The sequence below is a fragment of the Balaenoptera physalus genome (assembly GCF_965194825.1).
Source record: "Balaenoptera physalus genome assembly, chromosome: 18".
NCBI lineage: Eukaryota > Metazoa > Chordata > Mammalia > Artiodactyla > Balaenopteridae > Balaenoptera > Balaenoptera physalus.
The window spans coordinates 62,573,294-62,601,014 of record NC_138899.1 but is presented as its reverse complement, the minus strand read 5'-3'; the positions used below and the strand labels follow the sequence as shown (position 1 = coordinate 62,601,014).

The window sequence follows — 27,721 nt, the reverse complement described above, 5'->3', positions numbered from 1 at the left end:
ATTGTCTTCCTTTATTTTCCCTTCTTGGGCTTTACATTTTTTCATTCTTATAGAAGACTTTAGGCATACCTGGAATCTTTCATTAAAAACTCAGAAAAAACTCAGTTTTAAAATTTCAGTCTATGAAAAGGGACCTGGTTTTGCATTTTACCTCATTCTCACCCTTCCCTTAAATCTCCTTGAGGGTTGATCCAAATATCTAATTTTATCAACCCTAAACTATCATGGATTCTAAAAATACTTATATTATTATATTAAAATCTCATTCTAAGAGTTACCTAAACGAACATACAGACACAGCAGTAACTCCTTTTAAAATATAGTTTGCTCTTTTTGTAAAGTCTTCTAATCTTTTCTTCCTGAGGGATCCAGTAGATCAACAGTGAGAGTGCACTACACAAAGGAGCTGGTCAACAAAGGGTAGTACCTTCCCCCCTTCCTATTACTGACTAGCTCTAGGGCAAAACACTCACCTTGTTACTCAAGATAAAAAATGTATTATACATATTTTCACTTAGAATAAAATTTTATACTGTCTCATATGCTTGACTACATGTTATAGTGGTAATAAAAACAGTGTGAATGAATAAACAGAAAAAATGTGGTACAATGAGAGGGGTACTTTACTCGACCAACGTGGAATTTGGAATCTAACCAATCTGGGTTCAAATGCCAAGTGTGTGACCTTAGACAAATTGCTTAACCTTCCTGAGCCTGTTTAAACTTTTGTAAAATGAAAATAGTATTAGTGATGTCACAGATTATTATGAGAATTAAATTAGACAAATACTTTTGGTGCACAGCACATTGCAACCGGTCAAGGAGTATTAGCTGCCTTCCATCCATTGCTAATTAGCTGCCAGGTGGGACACAAATATTCTGTGTTTCTCTTTCCTCATACGGGAAATGAGATTCATGGCTACACCTACCTTGTGGATTTAGTGTAAAGAACCAACAGAGTATTTCATTTTAAAGCCCAGTAATGTAAGGTCATCTAGAATCTGGCTCTTCTAAAGAGTGGCCCACGGGTTAGCAACGTCAGAACCATCTGGGGGCCTGTGAGAAATGCTGAATTGCAAGCCCCGCCCTAGAACCACTTGATAAGAAAGTATATTTTAGTAAGATCTCCATGGATATTAAAGTTTGAAAACTACTACTAAGAAAATAACCCTCAGCCTGGAAGTAAGAAAAGGACTTTATCAATATCATTGTGCCAAAAATCCAAAAGGACAAAGGGCATTGACAATAGTGCATACTGATTTAATTAGCTTAGGAGAGCAAGTTAGAGGCAACAGGCATCATGGTCTGGTAGAACTTGAAATAGTGAGAAATACAGAATAATTCACAAGGAAAGGGAGGGGAAAGGCAGAAAAAACTAAAACACTAGGTAAAGAGCACAGTATTTTCCATAGGCAAATGAGGAGTCCAGCCCATGAATAATATATTAATGTTTATAATGATGTCCCTGGCTCAAAAAGAAAACGTAAAATTACTTTCCAAGACGAAAGCATGTATTCTATTTCAAGATTATTTCCCTCAAAAAAGTTGTGTGTGTCTACACACACACACATACACATACATTTTACTTTCAACTAGCACATAAAATTATCTGGTACATTCACTTTTGTGTAATATCTCATTTATCAAGAGAGCTAGCTCTCCACTTTTCACAAGGCTAAAAACTCTAACTTTTAAGACTAAATTACTAGTCTTCAATCAGTACTCATCTACCACTGCCAATGCTGGGCCAGAATTCTCCCCCAGTGTACCTCATGCTAGGCTCTCCTGCTTGTGTCCACATTTCCACACCTGTTGTTAAGTCTTTTCCCATCCACATATGATTGATCACTTCCTCCTTTGACCCTCATGGTTTATCTTACTTCACAGTATATTACAGTGAGTTACTTTTCTACTAAGTTCCAAGCCTCTTTAAGGATAGGGGCTATTTTCCATGTCCTTAGATACCTCACAGGAGAAAGTATAATTCCTTTAAAATATCTGATGTACAAATATCAGGTATGGCCCAAAGAGAATTGAGAAAAACTGAGCTAAAGGAGAATACGGAAATGAGACCTCTGTGTTACCTTTTTTTGAAAAATATTTCTTCAAAATGTTATAAATTGTGAAGCAATCTAAAAGAATATGGATCCACCTTCAGTAGTGGCAAATAATTCTCAACACTTAAACAGTTTTGTAGACTTATAAAATATTTGAGCTAGAAATATTCAAATCTTTTGGTCTGTCTCAATTTACAAAGCAAGAAACTAAGACAAAGACATTAACTTGTACATGAAAGAGCTAGGCCCTAATGCCAGGTCTTCTGATTCCACATCCCACATTAGGCCATACTCACTCTCACTAGATAAATGTGGTTTGGTTTGCTCAAGAGATGAAAGAACTCTCTGCACACAGTAAGTGTCTGAGGAATAGTGGAAGGCTAGCAAGGTAAGGCAGGGCCAGATTATCACAACCAGAGTAAAGAGGCTACATTTGTCTACATGGGAATGCAGAGCTACTGTAGGTTCCTGAACAGGAGTATGGCATGAATAAGCATTTAGGAATATTAACTTAGCACCAAAGTATAAAATAGAGGGTAGTGCCTAAGCTGGGAGACCAAGCAGGAGTCTATAATAAATAATATGTTAAATGTAAGAACGTGATGATCTGATCTAGGGAAATGTAAACGAAAATAGATCTTTAACATAATAATGAAATAAATATAAAAGACATGGTAAAGTTTTTTGGGTTTTGGTTTCTGTTTTTTTCATTACAAGACTATATCTAACTATAGAGAAAAAGAAGGAAAAAATGCTCAGTATTCAAGCCTGGATGACTTGAAAAGTAATATAAAAATATAGATATTGGGAAGTAAAGTTGTATTTAGAACAAAATAAAATAATTTCAGTTTTGAAAGGTAAAGTCAAATCTCCTAAATCACTTGAGAAGCTACTAGTTAGTTATGGGAATTAAGGGCAAGAAATTAGGAACATGTTGGGTCAGAGTGAGAAAGGTTAAAGCCTTAGTGATATTTTCAGAAAGAATCAGACTTTTTCAAAACAAATGTTCTCTTGCTGGCAAAGAGATAAATATATGTTTTTTTAAAAAAAATAACTCATGAGGAGCTTTTAAAAACCCAACATAAAACATTTTTCATTATAGTAGCATGGCTGCTATATAAATATAGTATATGGTATCATATTACTTCACCATCCTTACCCATATTTTTAAAAACTGTTAAATATGGCTTAATCATTATCTTACATTTCATTCACCTTCCTGAGACATAGTTCTCAGTAAAATATAACTTTTGAAAAAAATAATGTCTAATGGTAAATACTAAAACCATTGTGCAAAGTGCACCAGAGGTTAATGATCTACCATCCAAATATACAACAGATATCCTTTCTGGCTTTTTCAGAGCCACAGGCTTTTCTCCCTTTTGTGTTCATTTCCTGTCAAGTCTGACATTTCAAAGAATACCAAAGAAGCTTAAAAATTTGTTTACAAGTTTGTCATCAAATCAGGACTCTAAAAATACAAGCTATTCATTACAACTGTACTGACATGTAAAACTGGCCTTCATTTAAATTTTGGAAGAATAATAAAATGGAAACAGTTTTAATCTTTTCTTTGGTAAAAGTACTCTGGCCAAACATTTGTGCAACTGAATGAAGAAACCTGCTAATGTTTAGTGACTACAAAAAAAACAGTATGACAAAATCCAATTTAATGAGTCAGCTATATTTGACAACATTTACAGGAGGCTCAGTTTTCTTGTGACTTACTAAAATTAAATACAACAGTTAATTACTAGTATTTCTATGCTTTCCATATAGTAAGTACCACTCCGAAACAATATTATTCAGAAGATATGATGCATTCAATACAGGAAAATAGAAATGATACCCTAAATATTCTTTAAGTATACATATTTAAAAATACTTTATCAATCACTAAATACTATACATAACTCTTTCAGCTGTGATGAAGGAACAGAGACCAGATCTGTCTCAACTACAAAATCGAACAACATAAATGAAATAACAGTTTTCAGACAATGAACAACAAACAGTATAGGACAGTAATGTCTGAGAGAAAGAAAGCAAACGGTAAGCCCCACCTTTGCCTGGAGACAGTTCCCAGGCTACAACACAGGGAGGAGAAACTGAAATAGATCCCAGTGGTCTGCCTGGTTGGAGAAAACAGAGTTGAGAATTCAAGAATGCTAAGGCAGCTAAAATTAGCAGGACAGAAGAGCAGAGCAGAGCGTTGCACAGAAAGGAGAGAGCTGCAAAGAGAGAGCTCCAGGAGTCTGCAGAGGGGTACCCTCAAGTTTCCCCCTAGTACTGATCAGTGCATGAAAACTACCCAAAGCCAGAAAAAGAACCATTCCAGGAGCTGACATAGGGCCAAGAAGAGTTTTGATTTCCACCAGCCAGGGTGGAAAAACCTTGTAATATATGGGACATCAGGTAGAGTACTCAGAAGGGGACTGCCTCAACAGTGGGGAAAAATTAGTCATAGATTAAAGACTGCCCTGGCTTTGTCTATAAACAGCAAAAAAGCCTTTAAAGGATCAAACTGTTTCCAAGTAACTAAACTGAGTCCCAAAACACAGCTCGAGAATAGTGAAAGGAATATAAAAATATCCAGGACCCAGTAAGGTAAAATTTGCAATGTCTGGTGTCCAATAAGAAGTCATCAAGCAGGCAAAAAAAAAAAAAAAAAAAAAAAAAAAACCCCAGAAAAACATGACCCTTAAAAGGAGAAGTATCAGTTAACAGAAACAGTCCTAAAAAGACATAGATGTTAGAATTAGTAAACGGGAACTTTAAAACAATTATTATAACTATATTCTATATGTTTAAGAAGGTAAAGGAAAGCACAAACATGTTAAAGAGAGATATGGAAGATTTAGAAAAGGATTCAAGTCAAACTTCTAGAGATGAAAAATATAGTACCTAAGATTAAAAATATAGTAGATGGAATTAATAGCAAATTAGACATTTTAGCAGAAAAAATGAATGAACTTGAAGACATAGCTATAGAAAGTATTTCAAACGAAACAGAAACAAAAACATCTGGAACCAAAAAAAAAAAAAAAAAAGAAGGACAGAGCATCATGATGTGAGCTGTGGGACAACTTCAAGTGACCTAATACATGTGTGACTGGAATTCCTGAGGGAAGGGGTGGGAGGAGTCAACAAAAACATTTTAAGAAAACAATGGCCCCAAATGTCCAGATTTGATGAAACCTATAAGCTCACCTTTCGAAGCAGAACTCCAAACAAGAGAAACATGAAGAAAACTAAACCAAGGCACACCACAATCAAATTGCCTAAAACCAGTGATAAAGAGCTGCTGTGTAAGAAGCACAACTACTCTAAAACCAAAATGCTATAAGATGCATAGTTTCTCATATGAGAAGCCCAGAAGGATGAGATGAGGAGGGAAAAAGAAAGAAAGGAAGGGAGAGGTGAGCACATACCAAGAAGCAGCAAGGTTCCAGACTTGCGAGTTAAGAAGCATCTTGGAAGTGGATCCCGCCTCAGACACCAGCTGATACTACATGGTCAGGGATGAACTGCCCAGTCAAGCTCTTCCCAAATCCCTGACCCACAGAATCATGAGCAAAATAAAATGATTGTTTTAGGCCACTAATGTGTCATCCAGCAATAGATAACACTTCTAATGGCTCTTTTCTGTCAACATTTAATCCTTCCTTTCCCATCTTAAAAACTAATCTTCCCTCCACCTCACATACCTCCAGCTATACGTTTACTTCCCTTCTCAGACAAGACTGATGAAAGCTATCTATAATGACTGTCTCCACTTTATCTCTCACTCACATCTCATCCAAATTCCACTGCAATCTACTCCTGCCCCCACCACCGCTTGTAACAGTCCTCGCTACCTTCACCAGTGGCTTCCTTGTTGCGGAAACTAATGAACACTCTTCATTCAGTTCTTACTGACTGCTCCTGCAGTATCTGAAACAGCAAGCACTCACTCAGACCTTTTAGTACCCTCTCTCTGAGAGAGAGAGTATGACACCACTTCTGATCCTCCTCCTGTCTCTGAGGAGGAATATCAGATTCCTCAATCTCTTTTATAGGCTTCTCTTTTCTGTCTATCACTTAAATGTTGAAGCTCCTCAGGATTCTATCTTTAATATTACCAGATGCATAGGTCCCCTACAAAAGGTTTTTATTTGAGGAATTAGCATAATGAGATTTGTTCTGCATTTATGAAATAATTTCTCTGGTGGCTGTGAGAGAAATAGTATTAAGGCAGCAAGAGATGTGGGGAGATCAACAGGAAAAGTCCACAGTCGCCCACAAAAAAAGACCATTTAGAGAATAAAGTACCTGGTCTACTTCGGTTTACAAAGATTTTACTGAAAAGATCGGATACAGTTTGAATATACTGAAAGTAAAATATCCAAATCTCACCTCATCATCTGCTGGCATTATAAACTGCTTAGCAGGTTTAAGAGGTCTAAACATCTGGAAGTCATTCAATCTAACGCTTAGGTATGGTTTATTTTAAACCACCTCTAATCCTCCAAATTTCCAGAGAACAAGATTTCACTAGGTTTTTCAATAGATTGTTTAGCATTTTACATTCATATATTGCCTGTTAATCTCTCTGGGATCAAAAGAAACAGAAGTGTGCTTATTCCTTCTTAAAGTTATTCTGTTCTTGATTTATTATTTCTCAAGATTGTGAAATAAAGATAATGAACCCTTTTCCCATGCAACCATTAAAAATACAATGATGTTCTTTCTTTCATTAAATTATCAACAGGTAAAAGTAAGTAATATATCACTTGATGTTTCCCTAGGTAAACAACACTGAATATGTTCTTATAAATCACTACAGTTTAATGAGAGACTCTTATTATAATACAGAATCAAAAAACCATGAAAGTTTGCTCTGATTCTTGATCTGGATTTTGATATCATGGGTGTGTTCAATTGCTCTGATTCTTGATCTATTGTATATGTTGGTAATGTGGGTATATTTAATTTGTAAAAAATTCTTTGAACTAAAACTTGTGATATATACTTTTCTGTATATATGTTATACTTCAATAAAGAAAAAAATCCTAAAGCCTGTGAAAGCTCAAATAGATCTATAGTATGTCTCTTCTCTAAAATGTCAATTATTCTTACAGGAAAAATTCACATATTGTGTTTGTGTAGGATGACTTATCTTCACAGTTACCCACTACCACTCCATTCTTTATAATTAAAACAGTAGTATGTGTTGATTTTTTAAAAATCCAAACATTAAAAATCATCTCCTAGAAATACCACACTTAGAATTTAAATTCAGACGCTTATTATGACTTCCACATCATCCTATTATTAAAAAATTATACCCTTTTCCAGACTTTGTGCATGTCACTTTTTCTCCAAAAATTCTCAAAAATAAAGGAATATTGTTTTGAATCCTAGAACACCAGTAACTGAACTAAACAGGCTTGAGCACAAGCAGTTGTTAAACCATACATTTCTACTATTTCCTCCACAATTTTCAGAGCCCATGTCTTTTCTATATTCTCACAATGTCTATCTCAATGCAAGGCATACAGCAGATGTGTACTGATGGAAATAAAAGTAGTTCTCTAAAAGAAATGAGAATAGTCACTTTCAGATGATACAGTGATGTCTTGATTTCAATTTCCAGGAAGAGAGGGCACAACAGCCTCTGAAAAGTACTCTATCTGCTTGTTTCATTTATTGATCTACTTATTTATTTTTGCTACTTTCATTTAACCCCCGGATTCTGAGAGTTTTCTCCTAACCACTCCTTTTCTTCTACAGTGGAAGCTCCTGTATAAAGGTGTTACCCAATTCAATCTTAGCAATACAATGTCTTTCTATCAACTTCCCATACTTCTCTCCTTTTCTATCCACTCTGTCTATACAGCAATACAAGAAAAGCACTAAGAAACAAGTTACTCTTAGCCATTACATTTTTAAAATATCAAAAAAGCAAAACTTGGTTTACATGTACAGATTAGGATTCTAATATAACTAAAGTCTTAATTTTTCTATTGCCATTTCTATATACTGATAAAAATGAAAAGATATATGCTTAGCATGCAACAGTTTCAGAAGCAACCAACTCTATATTAATCTACAAACCTGATGATTAACAAAGTATTACCCAACTATGAAGATTTAAAGAGCATAACAGAAGAACTTCATATAAATATTTTACTATTACTACATAGGAAATGTCACCTTTACTAAAATAAAGCCTTATCAATAGCTTATATGCTATAAATAGACTACCTACAGAATATGCTTTGTGCTCTTATAATGTTATAAACAATAACTATAGTTGTGTAGATTTTTGGATTACCTTTAACAATGGGACAAAAAAAATCAGGTTAAATTGAACTAAAAATCTGTATTTTTAAATCATCTCAATAACATAATCTCAATTTTTTTCATCATTTTGTTGAAATTTTAACAGCAGACATTTAAATTTTCATACATGACACCTCTATTTTAAATAAAGTTCCCAAATACTTTAAAGAATTCTGCTTTGTTTTGAAGTGCCAAGCTTTAAGAAAAGCTATTCATAAATAAATCCCTATATCAGACAGTCTGGGGAGCTCAAAGAAAACTCCATTCTAATATTCCACTTACTTCTTGGGCTATACACTGAAACATCATTATTCATTAAATTGCATATTTGTTCTTGAGGTAAATGTTAACAAATACCTCTCACTAACAGATAACTGTTATCCATATGCATATGAGTATCTTTAACTATTTTAGCTAGTTACTTACTGAGAGCCATGCAAGGGATTCCATGATTCGATGTTCACATCGTTCTAAATGTTTAATCATTTCTCTGGTCAAGTTGGCTTCTGCTTTGATAAAACTTTCAATCACTTTGTAAAAATCAAAAGCTTTTAAATTAAGTACATTCAGAATCCAAGGGAAGGACAAATCTGTTCCAGTATCCAGATTCTGAGATGTACTTCCTAAAAATGAAAGAAAAACATAACTTAGGTATGAAATGTTAAGCCTTGAATGACGTATTTTTCGGTTTGAAGGTTTTATCAAACAAAAAATTAAAACACAGTAGAAAGTCTAAACAAAAATTTTTATTTAGAACAGAATTTTTTATTCTGGGGTCCACAGACTCCTAGGAAATAGGCTTCCAAAGTTTGAGTGTATGTGCATATATGTCTTTCCTGGATAGAAGGCTCACAGCTTATATCAAATTTTCAAAGGTTTAAACACCCTAAACTTGTATCCGGGACACGTTTAACATCTAACCAGCAATGCATTAGCATATCCATTTTAGCTGTCTCATTAATCCTTGATTAAGAGAGGAAGTGATTCTTTAAGATTTTGATAATTTGATTGGTTAGAAAATATGTTTTAATTATGTATTTCTTGGTTATAAATGAGGATTCACAGTTGTCCATATTTGTTTACTAATTTAAGTTTCTCTTTTATTATATATTTGTATCCTTAATTTTCTTCTTTTGTTTTTTGCAAACAAAACTTTTTTTTGACATTTGCTACATTATTTGCAAAATAATACATGTTTAAAATTATATTTTAAAGAAAACCACTATTGGTGGCCTCTGTTCTGTTTATCTGGTGGATTCTAGCTCCAACCTTTGGTCTCATAACCACAGAATATATATGTAGCAGTGCTTTCATATCAGTGGAAGCCGCTCAATAGTACTCCTCAGGCATTTTACAGTCTCATAAGTCTTTGAAGGGGTTTCAATAGGTACATTTCCTGGATTCAGGATAGCCCAGAATAGGGGTCTAGTGAAACTATTCCCAAGATGACATGAAATAATTCAGGTTAATAAACCACTTTATGGTGACCACATTACGGTAACCAATTACATTCTTCAGTATATACTGATCTAAAATATGCATTTCTTCTCCTTAACTCCTTAACTTCTCCATTCCCCCCACCACAAAAACCCATACCACACATTAGGTAAGTTTTTTTTAACTTTAAATTGAACTGAAATGTTTATTTACTAAAATTCAACTTACTGCTATATGTAGCCATTACAACCTCAAGAGCGCATGCCAACAAAGACATATGAAAGATGTTGTCATTCAGGAGTTTGCTAAAGGAAAAAAAAGAATGATTTTGTAACATTTCCTTTTGAAAAAAGAAGAGATTGTTTTACTAAAACAAAAATTTACCTAAAATTTTGAATGGATAATCGTTCTTCTTCCTAAAACAGATTAAAAAAAAATTAACTGAAGCCTTCTTTGTGTCAGCATTAAATTTTTTTTCTATTATGTTCTTTTTAACTTACTGATTTAAGCATGGATTCCATTACTCGGTAATACAATCGGACTCCAAGTTTGTATCGCTACAAAGAAAGAAAAAAAATTAGATCCCACTATTTTAGAAAACCATAACAATTACTAATTTTTTAAAAGTTTTCTCTTGAGACACATTCCTGACCCTTCTTAGGAATATGGCTACCAAGAGATCACAAAAGCTTGCTTGTCTAAAACTCAAGATTTAAGTATAAAATGACGGTTTTAACATTCCTGATAAATTTTCAAGAGGAGGGGTCCAGTATTTGGTTTTCTATTATTCCACTTCAGTCTACATCATTCAACAGATATACATGTACTAAGAATATATTACGTACCTGGTACTATTTTAACCATTTTACATACTAATGTAATACTTCTTGTGACCTAGAACACATATTTTCAAGATAGCTCTCCAGGATTAAGAGAATAGTCTCTTTCCATAAAACTGGTCAAAGGCAAAAATCAGACCTACCTGATCTTATAAGCAAAAAGCTATCAAATAACTAGTTTTCATTAGTCCAAAGAACAGTCAAATTTTAGATAAACACACACATACACACCCTCCCCCCCAAAATCCTTCATTCCAAATTATGAGTACAAATTTCATATATAACCAAAAAGAACTTTTAAATATAATGGTTTAAAACACAGATGGAATCAAAATATAACCTCACTACACCGAAATAAATGTGTATTGTAGATTACAGTTTTCAAATATATTTTATATATTACCTCATTAATGCCACAGAGCAAAGCAGAGCAAATATAGAAACCTGAATCTCAGAGAAGTTAGATGACAGCTCATATATGATAGAGCCAGATATAAACCCAGGGCTCTGATCCAGAGCCCACTGGCTTACCAAATATTAGTTTTAGATTTTCTGAAATAATAATAGCAATAGTAAAAACAACATCATTTAATAATATCACTGATAAATGGCATGTATAATATGATTCCATTTGTATAAGTATATGCATACATGAATATGTAAAAGTTAAAGAATATACACCAAAAACTTAATGTTAGCAAGATTTTGATTTTTTTCTTACTGTAGTTTTTAAATTTTCTACAATTCTTCTAAAATTTTCTGCATGTTTACTTTTGGTTTCTGTAATGGAGTGAGGGGAGCTGTCCCATAAAGCTTTCCATAAGTAGCAGCATACACAAGCAGCTGGGATATGGTATCTGCCAATATTTTATACTATTGGACAGATACTATTACAGCATTTATACAATTGGGACAGATGTTGCATTTGAAATTATTTACTATATAGTGGCACTAATCAAAATGAACTCAAGTTACCTGTGATCCAATTTCCATACATCCCTGTCCCACAGCTTTAGCAAATTTCTCTTTAAAGATGTACCCAATATCCTTCACTCTTTTCAGGATACTTTCCTTTGGATTCACTGTGCAATTCTTTAAGAAGGAAAAACATAAATTAACATTGAGAATATTGTTTAATCAGAGAATTAACATTTTCTGTTCTATAGTACATGACTTATCACTCTCAATTGTTTATACTGTGGAAACACTTCCACAATAAACTAGGTAAATACAACTACTGAAAATATGAGGAACATAAAGGATTCCATTCTGGGATAACAGTGACCAAAAAATACTAGAGTACAACTAAAAAACTCTATTATCTAAATTTTCTGCTGGCAAGTTAGGGAAGAACAGATTTGTTAGCCCTTTCCATTATCCATCAAAAACAGCCTCACAGATATTACAATTGATACCACAGAAATACAAATGATCATAAGAGACTACTATGAACAACTGAATGCAACAAACTGGACAACCTTGAAGAAATGGATAAATTCCTAGAAACATACAACCTTCCAAGGTTGAATCATAAGGAATAGAAAATCTGAAAAGACTAATTACTAGTAAGAAGAATGAATAGGTAATCAAAAACCTCCCAATAAACAGAAGTCCAGGACCAGATGGTTTCACTGGTGAATTCTACCAAACATTCAAAGAAGAATTACTACCAATCCTTCTCAAACTATTCCAAAAAACAGAAGATGAGGGAACACTCCCAAACTCATTTTATGAGGCCAGCATTATCCTGATACCAAAACAAGGACACCACAAGGAAAGTAAATTATAGGCCAATATCCCTCCTGAATACAAATGCAAAAATCCTTAACAAAATATCAGCAAACCAAATTCAAGAATACATTAAAAGGATCTTATACCATGATCAAGTGGGATTTATCCCAGTGATGGTTCCATATCTGCAAATCAATCAATGATATGCCATATTAACAAAATAAAAGATTAATATTATGTGATCATCTCAATAGATGCAGAAAAAGCATTTGACAAAATTCAACATCGATTTATGATAAAAACTCTTAACAAAGTGAGTATGGAGGGAATGTACCTCAACATAATAAAGGCCATACATGACAAGCCCACAGCTAACATCATACTCAACAGTGAAAAGCTGAAAGCTTTTCCTCTAAGGTCAAGAACAACACAAGGATGCCCACTCTTGCCACTTTTATTCCACATAGTATTGGAAGTCTTAGAGCAGTTAGGCAAGAAAAAGAAATAAAAGGCATCCAAATTGGAAAGGAGGTAAATCTGTCATTATTTTCAGATGACATGATATTATATATAGAAAACCTTAGAGACTCCACAAAAAAACTGTTAGAACTAATAAAAAAAATCAGTAAAGTTGCAGGATACAAAATCAACATACAGAAATCAGTTGTATTTCTATACACTAATAACAAACTATCAAAAAGAGAAATTAAGAAAACAATCGCATGTACAGTTGTATCCAAAATAAATCTAGGAATAAATTTAACCAAGAAGGTGAAAGTTCTGTACAATGAAAACTTAAGACCCTAATGAAAGAAACGTTAAAAGACACACATAAATGCAAAGCTATTGCATGCTCATGGAGTGGAAGAATTAATAGTTAAAATGCCCATACTACCCAAAGCAATATACAAATTCAATAAACTTCCTGTCAAAATTCCAAGGTATTTACACAGAAATAGAACAAACAATTCAATACTGTGTGCAGAACCACAAAAGACCCCAGATAGCCAAAGCAATCCTGAGAAAGAAGAACAAAGCTGGAGGCATCAAACTATATAATAAAGCTACAGTAATCAAAACAGTTTGTTACTGATATAAAAACAGAGATCAATGGAACAGAATAGAGAGCCCAAAAATAAACCCATGCACGTGATCAATTAATTTACCACAAAAGAGCCAAGAATATATAGTAAGAAAAGGACAGTCTCTTCAATAAATGTGTTGGTAAAACTGGAAAGCCAGTTTCAAAAAAATGAAATTATACCACTGTCTTACACCACACACAAAAATTAACTCAAAATGGATTAAAGACTTGAACATAAGACCTGAAACCATGAAACTCTTAGGAGAAAACATGGGTGGTAAGCTCCTTGTCATTAGTCTTGGAGATGGTATTTTGGAATTGACTCCAGAAGAAAAGGCAGCAAAAGCAAAATAAACAAGTGGGACTATTTCAAACCAAAATGTTTCTGCACAGTGAAGGAAACTATCAACAAAAAGAAAAGGCCACCTACTGGATGGGAGAAGATATTTGCAAACGATATATCTGATAAAGGGTTAATATCCAAACATACAAAGAACTCATACAACTCAACACCAAAAAAACAAACTAGCTGATTAAAAAAATGGGCAGAAGAACTGAATACACATCTTTCCAAAGAAGACATACAGATGGCCAGCAGTCACATGAGATGCTCAACATCACTAATCATCAGAGAAATGCAAATCAAAACCATAATGAGATATCACCTCACGTCTGTCTAATGGCTATTATCAAAAAGAGAACAAATAACAAGTGTTGGCGAGGGTGTGGAGAAAAGGGAGCCCTCGTGTGCTGTTGGTGGGAATGTAAATTGGTGAAGCCACTGTGGAAAACAGTTTGGAGGCTCATCAAAAAATTAAAACCAGAACTACCATACAATCCAGCAATTCCACTTCTGGGTATTTATCCAAAGAAAATGAAAACACTTAATTTGAAAAGATATGCACCCCTATGTTCACTGTAGCATTATTTACAATAGCCAAGAATAGAAGCAACCTAGGTGCCCACTGCTAGATGAATAGATAAAGATGTGGTATATATATACAATGGAATATTATTTGGCCATAAAGAAAAAACAAATTTTGCCATTTGTGACAACAAGCATGGACCCAGAGAGTATTATGCTAAGTGAAGTAGATCAGACAAAGAAAGCAAATACTGTATGATTTCACTTATATGTGAAATCTAAAAAAAAAAACACAACAAAATAGAAACAGAGTCATAGAGATAGAGAACAAACAGGTGGTTGCCAGAAGGGAGGGATGTGGGGAAAGAGAGAAACAGATGAGGGAGATTAAGGGGTACCAACTTCTAGTTACAAAATAAATGAGTCACAGCTATGAAATGTACAGTGTAGGGAATACAGTCAATAATTATATAATATCTCTGTACAGAGACAAATGGTAACTAGACTTACCGTGGTGATCATTTTGAGATGTACATAAATATCGAATCACTATACTGTGCACCAGAAACTAACCCAGTGTTGTAGGTCAATTATACTTCAAAAAGAAACAAACAAACTCATAGAACAAAGATCAAATTTGTAGTTACTAGAGGTGGGGTGGGGGTAGGGGATGGGGGAACTGAATGAAGGCAGTCAAAAGGTACAAATTTCCATTTATAAGGTAAATAAGTACTAGGGATGTAATGTACAACATTATTAATATAATTAACACTGCTATATGTTATACATGAAAGTTGCTGAGAGTAAATCCTGAGAGTTCTCTTCACAAGGAAAAAAATTTTTTTTCTATTTCTTTTACTTTGTATCCAAATGAGATAATGGATGTTCACTAAACTTATTGTGATGATTATTTCATGATGTATGTAGGTCAACCCATTATGCTGTATACCTTAAACTTATACAGAGCTGTACATCAAGCATATCTCAATAAAACTGGAAGAAAAAAAATGTCTATAGCTTCTAAGATTTTACTTACACACAGAAGAAAAGATGGCATTAATTTTTAAAATGAAGACACCTGAACTAATAAAGAAGCAAATTCAAAGAAAAACTTAATGGTCTTCAAGATATGCCCACTCTGAGACAGGCCATTTGTAGTGTGCATAAAAATTTGCAGTTAAACTGTTGCATGTCATTTAATGTTAAGCTTTAAACTGAGCTCTGGAAAATGTCTTTGAGGCAGAATTTTCTGCCCAACTGAAGTAGTTTAAAATAAAAAAGACTTCCTACATACTCCAAATGTTGGAGGAAATATTAAAAACAATATTTAAGAAGAGAGAGATTATCATTCTTTTTACTTCTACCATTATCCCTTCTAAAAGTTCTAAGTAACTGGGTAGCTATGCTTGGGAAATATTCTTGTGCTACAGATAACCCACAAATAAAAGCAACTTTATGCAAATTGGACAAACAAAATCAGTTTTGAGCCAACACAATTATGAATATGATGACAGAAAATACTCTGTTAATTCTTGGGGGGGTGGAAATATAAACAAGAAGACAACAAAGAATATGACAAAACCACAGGCAGCTTATGATATTAAATGGAATGTTAACCACACAAAGCACTTACCGGATAAGCCAAATTTAGTAAGTCTCCTAGCCTCATCCAACTGCCACAGATGAGCATGTCAGTGGCTCCCAAGCCTCACTTGATTTTAAAGGAGTAAAGGAGCAAACAAGGAATACAGACACTAGTTTTCATTCTCTCTCTTCCTCTCTCCCTTTTTTGAGGGGAGGGAGGCTAGCAGGGGTCCTTCAGATATCAAACTCAGGGTCCATCAGGAGTTGCAAACTGCAATGCACACAGGGCCACTCAAGAAATGTAAATGAAAGTGGGCTAAATAAAAAAGACTGTAGAGATATGGCAAATGTTAAATCCTGTCTAATGTCACATTCAAAGAAAATATCTTAAAAGAGCCAGAGAGAAAAGATAGATTAACTATAAAGGAACAACAGATGGACTGACAGAAAACATCTTAGTAGCAATGAGAGCCAGGAAATAGTGAAGTAATATCTTCAAACTACTAAGAGAAAGTAAAAGTCAGCCTAGAATTGAAGATCCAGGTAAACTACCTTACAAAAAATAAGAGTAAAGATATTTTTTAAAAAATATTTATATATGTATGTATGTATGTAATTTATTTATTTATTTATTTGGCTGTGCCGGGTCTTAGTTGTGGAATGTGAGATCTTAGTTCCCTGATCAGGGATCGAACCTGGGCCCCCTGCATTGGGAGAGCGGAGTCTTTACCACTGGACCACCAGGGAAGTCCAAGAGTAAAGATATTTTAAGACAAAAAACAAAACAAAACAAAACAAAAAGCTTGTTAAGTTCATCCCAAACTAACCCCCACTAAAGGAATGATTAAAAGATGTATCTGAAGAAAGAAGAAAATAATTATGAAAGTGAGGTCTAAGTTGTAAAAAAGAATGGTGAGCAACACAAAAAGTAAATATGAGAAAATCTAAAAATAACACTGTCTAAATAAAACAATACTACTGGGGCTTCCCTGGTGGCGCAGTGGTTGAGAATCTGCCTGCCAATGCAGGGGACACGGGTTCGAGACCTGGTCTGGGAAGATCCCACATGCCGCGGAGCAACTAGGCCCGTGAGCCACAACTACTGAGCCTGCGCGTCTGGAGCTTGTGCTCCGCAACAAGAGAGGCCGCGGCAGTGAGAGGCCCGCGCACCGCGATGAAGAGTGGCCCCTGCTTGCCGCAACTAGAGAAAGCCCTCACACAGAAATGAAGACCCAACACAGCCAAAAATAAATATAAATAAATAAAAATTTTTAAAAAAAAACAAACAATACTACTAATAATATCTAATTTGGAGAGTTAAAAAAAGCAAGAAATAAGATAATAGACAACTACATGTTGGTTGGGAAATGGGTATTTAAAAAAACACTCAGTATTTTAACTTCTAATTTCAAATTTATTTGCCAAGGTATCATAATAAATAATGTTTCATATATGGCTTACATTAAAATAGGAAATCAGATTTTCTGACGGTTGATCACTTGCTGAATTTAAGATCATCATTAATTGCTGGATAGTATTCATGACAGTCCTAGAAAAAAATAGGAAGAAGTGTTAAGCAATGAAGGAATAAAAAGAAAAAATGATAAGTATCTATTTCATAAGTTACACGTATCTTCAATCTCACTGTCTCCTGTTTATCTTTAAGAGGTTCTCTGAAATAAGATTTTATAAAAGCCTTAGTGTACTGCTGTTTATGAGGAATTACATTTTACTTAAATCTTTAAGAAAGCATATGTCCATCATCAGTAAGTTTATAATTAAAGAACTGATATGCTTATTTACTAATAGAACTAAATATCAACAAAACAATTGATGAAAGTAATGACATTATTTTAAGGATAAAACATAAACTGGCATCAAAATGGTAATATTTTAAGAAAACATTATTACAATTAAATATTAAAAATTTTCAAATAAAGACGGTAAGATATTCAGTAACTCAAGTAGAGAACCAAGTGACTGTCCTTCACAGAGACCTTCAAGATGAGAGCATACATAATTTTAGAAGTCATCATCACTAAAACATAAAAGTAGGTCAATCTCTTAAGATCTCTTTAATTATATAATTGTGTGTGTGTGTGTGTGTGTGTGTGTGTGTGTGTGTGCACGTGTCTGTGTATGGTATACAGTAAATATTAATGTTCCAATTTTGGAGTAGCAGTTCATCGCTACTCTGTAGGCACTGTTTAATGATGCAAAAAGCTGTAGAATGTTTATAGCCAAAGGGTTTTAAAATATTATTTAATAAAACATGTTCAGTGTTCTCAGTCAAGCCTCTCTAAACTGATATCTACACTTCCTCAACTTTTAAATATATTGCTTCTATGACGTGTACATGTACTTATCTACTTAAGCCACAATGACTAAAGCCATAAGTGACCAACTGCTAAAACCAAAAGATCTTTTTTATTTGTTCTGATACTTGATTTTCTTGAGGTATTTGACACTCTTAAACACTTGCTCTCTTCTGAAACTCCCTTCCTCCCTTGGCTTCTTTGGCTTCATTCTCTGGCCTCCCCAATCACACCTCTCATTCTCTTTAATCTAACTTCTATCTCGTCATTAAATGCTAGCATTCTTTAGGGTTCAGCCCTTAGCCAACCGTTATTGCTATTATGCACCGTCACTTCAGGCAACCTCATCTGTTTTTCTGGTTCTTTTTTTTTTTTTTAATTTTATTTTATTTATTTTTTTATACTACAGGTTCTTACTAGTCATCCATTTTATACACATCAGTGTATACATGTCAATCCCAATCTCCCAATTCATCACACCAGCCCCCCAACCCTGTTTTTCTGATTTTAACTCTCCCTGATGATTCCCAAATCTATAAGATCCTTATATCCTACTACTTACTACATTATCTTCTTCATATCCCATAAATGCCTTAAGAATAATATTCTAAATATGAATTCATCAACTATTTATCAAACCTGTTCTGGCTCTTTCATTCCAACTGCCTATCTCTTGGTTCAGATCTTCAGCATCTCTCAACTGAATTACTGCAATAGAGCATTTTGAGATTTTGACTATGTCTATGGCAGCAGGGTCTAGGCATATGTACTTTGAAAAAAAAAAAAAAACTCCTCAGGTTATCCTAATTTGCCTAACCACTGTGACAGACTGACAGGTCTCTCTATTTCTCACCACGCCCTCCTCAGTCCATCTCTTCACAAACTACTACCATGTAAACTTTCAGAAATCAAGTCTGGTTTTATCCCAGCCCTGCTTAACACCCAGGTATAGCAACAGGCCATATCCTGCACAAGCTAAAGTCCAAACTTCTGAGTATGGAATATAAGGCCTTTCATGATCTAGTACCCACCCTCCTCTCCTGCCATTTCATCTTCCCATTTAGTCCATCAATACAGAGCTGCTTATAGTTCCCCAGATGCATCATGTTGTTTCATACTTCCATGCCTTTGCACATGCTGCCAGTCTCCTGTGACACAAACTTACATGTTTCAAAATTCAGTTCAAATATCACTTCATAAAGTCCCTTCTGTGCCATCTCATTAACTTGTCCTATGTCTCTTACTATATTTAAACAAAAATGTATTTTTATGTGTCTATGTAGTCATTTGAAAAAATTACTGATTGTTTTACTATGTACCAAGTATTGTCCTAGGTCCTAATGATTAAATGGTGAACAAGAAAGTCATGGTCCATGTGGTATGGACTTAAAGGCTATTGTGGGTATTGACAAAAACAAGCAAACACACAAATGAATTTATAATTACAAACTGTGATACATACTTTGAAGGAATAGAACAGGATGCTGTGAGAAAGAATAATAAAGGAAAATACTTCAGAGAGAAATAAGTCTTCAAAAAAGTAGTATTTGTGCTGAACCTAAAAGAAGGGTAGTAGTTGGCAATTCATAGAAAAGAAGGAAGAGTTTCAAGAAGAAACAAAAGCAAATGTGAAGGTCACTGAGTACAAAAGAAGATTTTGGAGAGTTCAGAAAACTGGCTAGTACATAATGAGCAGGAAAACAAGACGAGGTAAAAGAAGCTAGATCATATAAGGTCTTGTAGGCACTGTTAAGGAATTTGCACTGTATTGCAATTGCAGTAGGAAGCAATCACAAACTTAACAGCAGGGTGAACATGATCTGATTTACATTTCTAGAATATTATTCTGGGGGCTCTCTGGAGAATATATTTGGTGATAGGGAGAGAGGGATAGTCATGAGAGTAGAAACAGCAAGATCAGTTAGTAGGCTACTGCAAAAAATCCAAGAGAAGGACAGAGATATCTTGGACAAGGGTGAGAAGAGTAGGAATGGGGAACAGTAGATGAACTCACATACTCAGGAGGCAGACTCCACAAGACTTGAAAACAGATTAGGTGTGGGGAGCAAGTGAGGAAAAGGACACTAAAAAATGGCTCCAATCTTTCTAAGTTATATACAGAGCAAATGGTGATACTTTTTTTTCTCTTTTTTATATACTGAAATGGAACACATTCTCATTCTAGGTTATATACCTTAAGGATAGACAGAACTACGTCTAATAATCATATCCTCAGCAACTAGTAACAACATGTCTGGCATACAAAGAGCACTCAATATATATTTGCTGCATGTATATACAAATATATAATGAAACAAATGAATAAACCCGAAGCAGTATAAAGTACTGAATAAATAATTATAATGAAAATCAAAAGTAAAAAAATTCATACCGAACTGGAGTCTGTGGAAGAATCACATTTACCTCTTCATCGGGGTTACTTTTTCGTGGTGTTCTCTGCATTTCAAAACTAAATAATGATAAGCAAAGTCATTCAGACTGAAAACTTACAATTTGTGATTTATGAGTCAAAAAAGCAGTAAAGTACCTTCTGTTGACTCATAACATCATACAAAATGGTTAAGTAAATAATAGAAGTGATAGGAAATAGATGATCCAGAAGCTGCTTAAATAAATAAAATTTTATTTTTTTCATCATAATTTTTAAGTTGGGTTTCTTTCCACTAGGTTTACAACAAACAGTGTACCAATCACTAAGAAATTTTTTGAAAGTGCAAGTTAGATGTTTGTTTTCTCTAGAATGTTAGATGTTGATGATATTACTAGCAAGATTGTTCAGTATCAAAAATATCAAAACTCAAGTTTTTCAAACATTTCGCCTTCCAAAAACTTTACTTTGACTTAAATAAAATCTGAAACATTTTGTGTTTAACTTCCAAATTTTATATATATACATATTTTTTTAGTTAATATTAAAAAGATTTCATGCTAAAGACTTAAAATTAACCACACTTAACAATCATTCAAAAATTTTTTACGGGCGTATCTCATTTTACTGCACTTTGCTTTACTGTGCTTCACAGATACTGTGTTTTATTACATATTGAAGGTTTGTAAACTCTGCATTGTCATATGATGGTTATCATTTTTTAGAAATAAGGTATTTCTAAATTAAGGTATGTACACTGTTTTTTGGATATAATGCTACTGCACACTTAACAGACTATAGTACAGTGTAAACATAACTTTTACATGCACTGGGAAATCAAAAAGTTTGCGTGATTTGCTTTATTGCAATGGCCTGGAACAGAACACACAATATCTCACAGGCGCCTATACTTACCGTCAACCATCCCTACTTTAGGATTCTATATGACAATTCAAGAGAATACAATTTTATATTAACTTTTTAAAAAATGAACCAGCATATCAACAAATAATAACATATCATGTATAATACCTGTCCGTAGGATCAGCCTGAAGAGTTTTATCATGATCCAGAAATAATCTTGCGTCTATATCTTTGTTTTTAAGGTAAATTTCTTCATATTGTTTAGAGAGACTTTCCACCTCAAAGGCAAAAAATATTGATGATTATCCTTTTCATGTCATTACTTCTCAGTACACAGAAATACAGATTTAAAGAATCTTCGTAAAAATATACACTTAATTTTACACTATACAGACTTCACATGGAATATAAATAAGGCATATCTAAAAGTGAAGTAAAGAAAACTGCAAATTTTTTTCAACTCAATTTTAAACCTATTTTATGCACATATCTCACATTTTATCTAGACAAGGATCACCAATGCTACAGAACAATACTGAGATGGAACTGTAAGATGAAAAGACATTATTATAACCACTTAATTGCCGAGATCCTCCATCCTATACATCACTCACTTTTAATCTTCTACTACACTTATCGATATAAAATAATTTTTCAAACACTGTAACAGACCTTTATTATGTATTCTGCCTATCTTTTCTAAATCCTTTGGTTCACTCTGACTCCCTTCAGTTACGTATCTTGGGCAAGAGGATAAGCTCAATTAATTAGCCCAATTAACATACTTGCACAATCTATTTCCAATCTTAGACACTTTTCCAAATGCTACAATCTATAATTCTTTTATCAGTTCTGATTCATAATTTTCTAATCATAATATAAAAACCAATGCCCAATAGAAAACCATTTAGCAGCTTTCTCCTGTGACTTTTAAAGCCAGAGTGTTTCCAACCTGAGAGAGTTAAAATTGCATTCTAAAAGGAGTGGTAGGAAAAAATCCAGTTAAATGTAAACTTTTTGCTTGTTTGCATAAGTTTTTTAGGCCAAACAGCCATTCATGTTTGATTAGGCTTAATCGTCATTCCTGCCCTATGTCAGTTAGGTACTAATTATCAATCATTTATTGACTGGCAGCTACTAGTGCTATATAATGTAAAGTTTATCTTGAATTTTCTAATAATAACCCTGTAATCCTTTCAGAGGGAAAAAAATTATGAATGTCCAAGATTCTTTAGAGTTGTAAACAGCGTATTTTTTGGTATATAAGTTGGTAACAGAACTCAGAAATACAACTTTTGGTCCCTTCTTGTTTCTTTAGTACCATGTCTTACCACTCACTCTACAGAACAGACCATACTATCATATATCACTGTGCCTTTCAACCTATAATTTCCAACCCCTGGAAATGCCACTTCTCATAAACCTTACTCAGCTCAGAAATCACAACACCTCCAAAGAATTTTCCGCAAAACCTATCTGGCCCACTTTGGATTAGGTAGCCCTACTCTGAGATATCACAACACCCTGAGTACACATCTATTAGACTCTTGTAGACTCCTGTTAATGTTCTACTTCTGTGTCCGTCTCTTCCACCAGCATCTTAATGACAATGACTGTGAGTTAAATCTCTGCATTGATGATATCTAGCACAATGCCTGGCATATATTAAGCACTCACTAAATAACTACTGAATGAATTAGTTAATTCAAGGAGGACTAGCTACCAACTCAGGCCATAAAATCAGCAATTTAGCTCTCTGATTTCATGTCTTTTGGTCTTGGTGACTGATACTAGGTGTGTCTGAAACACTGCTTCCTCAATGAGTACTTGTTCTTCATCATTTATTTAAGCATTCTTTTCTCCACACATTACCGCATAAAGTTCTCAGTTGTTCTGTTCTCACTGAAGAGCAAGACATATGAGGAAAAATGTGAAAAGAAACAGATGGACGGATGGCACACCACTAAGGTAAAACGTTTCTACCATATAATCACAGTCATTTCAACCAAAGCTACATCCAATTAAGTAGCTTTTTAAAAATACTCCAAAGAGTGAATTCCCTGGCAGTCCAGTGGTTAGGACTTGGCTTTCACTGCCGGGGCCTGGGCTCCATCCTGGCGGAGGAACTAAGATCCTGCAAGCCACGCGTTGCGGCCAAAAAAAAAAGCCTCAAAAGAGTTGCTCCAAGTACAGTAATGCCAATAATGTTGATGGCACTAATCATGGCTCCTACGCTTAAAGAAGCATAGCAAAGCAAATTAGAATCAAATCTGATTATAGATATTTACTTCTATTTAAATATTTAATGGCATTTAGAAGTTCAAAAGCCTACATTCTGATTTTTGAAAAATTTTAGTACAAATCAACTTCTAGGGCAAATTTTTAAATGCTGCTTATTTATACATTTGAGCATAAATGGGTTCAAAAGGGGCTTCTTCTTACTATATAAAGTTGATTCACCACAATTCTACTTAGATTCTTTCCTTGAGTAAAAAATATTTAATATACAGTAAAGTGATCTTAAGAAATTTAGGCAACTATTCCTCCCTCGCTAAAGTCCCGAAACACATTAATTTTTTATTACGTTTTCTTTCAGATTACCTCTGGAAGTCCATTAGAAGCTACAATTCCAAGAGAATTCATAAAAGGTATAAAATTTTTGAAATAAACATTTTTCACCTGAAAAAGATAAAGTTACATGACCATTAAAATTAAAAAAAAGAACAATCTCTGTCACTATTAACAATAGAATGAAAGTGTTAACTGACATTTTGATCAATGAGTTACATTCAACCCAGTGTGATGCTTATTTATAATTAATTCAATTATTCACTTTTTAATTTATGTGAGGCAGATTTCAGGTCCTAAAATGGAGGTGCAGGGGGGAATTGTTAATGAAATGGGATTTATAAGAAGAAAATCCATCGAAACCAACTTCAGTATCCCACATTTATCAAATGGTGAAAACATGGGAGGCTCAAAAATATTAAGCGACTTCACCAAAGTTACACAGCTAGGAAGTGGCAGAGCTGGAATTGAAACCCAATCTGTCTAGCATCAAAGCCAAGACTCTTTTAACTTCTCTACACTGCCTCTGATTTCTCCCCAAAGCATATTTTTGGGCCACTTCACACACATTACCTAGCTTAGGGAATATCGAGTCAATTATTTTAGCGTAAATTTAGGAAAATGACCTGCTTTTATAAGAAGATGATTTCACATACAAATACCCAACAATTCTATTCAAAACCGAGTGAAAATGTTTTGGTCATTATGCAGTTTCATATAAAAAACCCTACATTTAACATGGATAATAAAGACCGTCCTTGGAAAACCTGGAGTTATACCCCTAACTATTTTACACTGGCAAAGTGTTATGGAATTTTAAATAACTTACTTTTCTTCACTTAACTTCCTTTTCCAATTTGCAGTCCACATTTATTAAGGTAGAATAATTTAATATCTTCCTATTAATAAGTTCCTATCTTCTACTTCACAAAAATGCTTTAAGGATTAAGCTTCTGTAATACATATTAGTATTGTTTTCTAATTAATTCCCACTGAACTGGAATAATTATAAGGTGGGTAGTTCTATTTAACCAATTAGTGTGACTAACCAATAATTATATAACCATAAATGTAACTAACCAATAGTTATATAACTATAAATGCTACATGTAAATAATCAAGTGTCAAATTAATATGAATTACCCCCAAAGCTATTAATCACCTACACTTTACAAATCGTTATTACATTCTAAATTATAGAAGAATTATTTAAAATAAAAAGGAAAAACATGATTTATTCCGGATTTTTGAAATGCAATTTTATAAGTAGTTCTAAAATACAGAGAATTAACAACCAGGAATTAGAAAATTGCATTTATTCCTATTCATTATCTTGAGGGACTAAGCAACAGACTGGAGTAAAAAAAAATATTTCAACTACATTTGTCAGCTTATTAGCAAAGATAATTTGTTATTCTAGAAAAGTAAATATATTACATGTGTAAAGTTGATACAGCTATATGTCTATATCTATATATTTGTTAAAATTAACAAAAGCCACAGTGCTAAAACCCAGATATCTTGATAAATCATTCCAACACTTCTTAAACTAGATTTTGAGATCATACCCCCAATTCCTTCCCAGAGTTGACAGAGCAATTTCAAAGATGAAACATTTCACATAGCTATCTAGTGGTAGTGAATTGTGGACAATATAACAGTCTATGAGAGAAAGAGCACGGCACAGTGAAAGAAGCACTGGTAGCAGATGGTCCAAAGCATAGACTCTGTTAGTAATCAGCTATCAGTCTCTAGAAGCTTGTTTATTCATTAGTAAAAGGAGGCCAAGTACATTACTTGTAAGAGTCCTTCCAATTCTAACATTCCAGATTTTATTAACAAGATAAGCAATTCCTGGGTGTTCATGTATCCTCTACCAGTCATTAACATCTGGTGTGATATTTAGAAAAAGAGTAACTATAGAAGGCTAAACAGAAATTTAATGTTGGTATCACTTAGCACTAAACCAAAACACTAGGGTTTTCTGAGCAGGATACTTGAAAACATTAGGAGTATCAGTAACCACAGAGGAATCAAAGAACAAATACATTTGAAAACTACTGCCTTAATCATGTACATTTCAATGATTCCAGAGTGAGGGAGCTATTCTCTTTAAAATCAAAGTAACTGAGTATGAAAATTAAACTTCTTATAAATATTTTGCTACTGCAAAAGAGTTGGCACTAATTACAAAAAGCAAGCTCATCATAAAAGAATTATATACTGTTAGGAAGAACTTACATCTAAATCTACTTTAACTATTTTAAAGAAATCATGAAGTTAAATTACCTCATCTATATTACATTCATGTTCTTTACAGAGAACTTCAATAATTCTTGTATCATTTTCTAGTTGTTTTGCTATCCGTGCACTCCTGTTCTGACCTCGCCTTGGTGTTCGAGGTGAACCATTAATAGGTATTACAGCTGTTTCTGTAAAAATGGTAAATTAGATAAGAACAATTGCACATTCCACTGTATAAAATAATGAAGTATTCTAATTATAACTCGGAAGGTCAGAAATAATCTTGGTAACATTCTGCTACTTTTATTATTAGGCTTCATTAAAAAGCTAACAGTTTAATCTATTTATTAAATATCTAGTGTAAATTATATACTGGTAATAGTTGTTGCCATCCCTATTCTCTTCTGCCCCCAACTAGCCCAAAAAAGAAATTTAAAACCCCACAGACAAATATGAAAAATGCAAGGGAAATAGCCAACTTATAAACTAATATTAAGTGTATCCTACTAGTCTGCAAGGGGAAAAAATGTTTTCTATCATAAAAGAGTCTTAAAAATAATAAGCATGTATTTATGGATTCAATTTGTAAATACAGGATAAAAAATAAATTTTTTAAAGTTTTAGCAAATAAATTACGATGCTTTTAAAAAATTAAGCGTACAAATATACTCATGTGACACTAAATTGTAATTAAAAAAAAAAAATCCCCTGGATTATTTTCAGCATTTTCAATTCAAACTGAATGTGAATTCAGCTATTAAAGAGATTACAGATGACTAAGTATAAAAAGTATTAACTGCCTCTAGGCCCAACAAACAACTTACAAGAAACTGACAGGATAGAGGAACATGTTAAGACTATACCATAGGATGCAATCACTAAAAATTAAACCATGGAAAACTCAACAGAACAAGACCACCTGATTACTTAATAAATAAATTACAAGAAAAAGAGAGAAAGATAGATGGAGGAAGAACTTTTTAAGTCTTAAAAGCATACCAACCAATCACAAAGTAGAGATCTTATTTAGATTCTGATTTAGTCAACATGTAAAAATTTTTTTAATTACTTTTATAAAACAATTGAAAATATGGACACTTACTAGATATTTGGTGGAATTAAAGAATCGCTATTAATTGATTTTTAGGTGTGAGAATGGTACTGTCATTATGCTTTTTTAAAAGACTTTATCTTTCAGAGATACATACTGAAATTTATAGGGATGAAATGGTATGCAAAAGTGTGCTTCAAAATAATATAGCTGGTAGAATTGAGCAGCAGATAGGACTATGGGTTGACCATAAGTTATGCATTGAGGGCAGGTGATAAGTACATGGAGGCTTATTATATGACTTTCTTCTCTTATGCTCACTGAAATTCTTCATAATAAAAAGCTAATTACAAGTTTACCATAGCCAGT

At 33.6% G+C, this 27,721-nt stretch overlaps 1 protein-coding gene across 6 annotated transcripts in view; it reads right to left on the bottom strand.

Annotated features, from left to right (window-relative positions):
• RB1 (RB transcriptional corepressor 1) overlaps window positions 1-27,721 on the bottom strand; it is a 141,360-nt gene that overhangs the window by 71,188 nt on the left and 42,451 nt on the right. For all 6 annotated transcript variants that reach the window (XM_082434393.1, XM_082434392.1, XM_082434395.1 and 3 more), the window contains exons 8-17: window positions 26,347-26,489; window positions 24,091-24,168; window positions 21,658-21,767; window positions 20,629-20,706; window positions 17,383-17,470; window positions 11,633-11,749; window positions 10,319-10,375; window positions 10,203-10,234; window positions 10,047-10,123; window positions 8,808-9,004 (exon numbers count right to left, since the gene is read on the bottom strand). In XM_082434393.1, coding sequence (XP_082290519.1) covers window positions 8,808-9,004; window positions 10,047-10,123; window positions 10,203-10,234; window positions 10,319-10,375; window positions 11,633-11,749; window positions 17,383-17,470; window positions 20,629-20,706; window positions 21,658-21,767; window positions 24,091-24,168; window positions 26,347-26,489 — 977 coding nt within the window. The remainder of the gene's footprint in view (window positions 1-8,807; window positions 9,005-10,046; window positions 10,124-10,202; window positions 10,235-10,318; window positions 10,376-11,632; window positions 11,750-17,382; window positions 17,471-20,628; window positions 20,707-21,657; window positions 21,768-24,090; window positions 24,169-26,346; window positions 26,490-27,721) is intronic.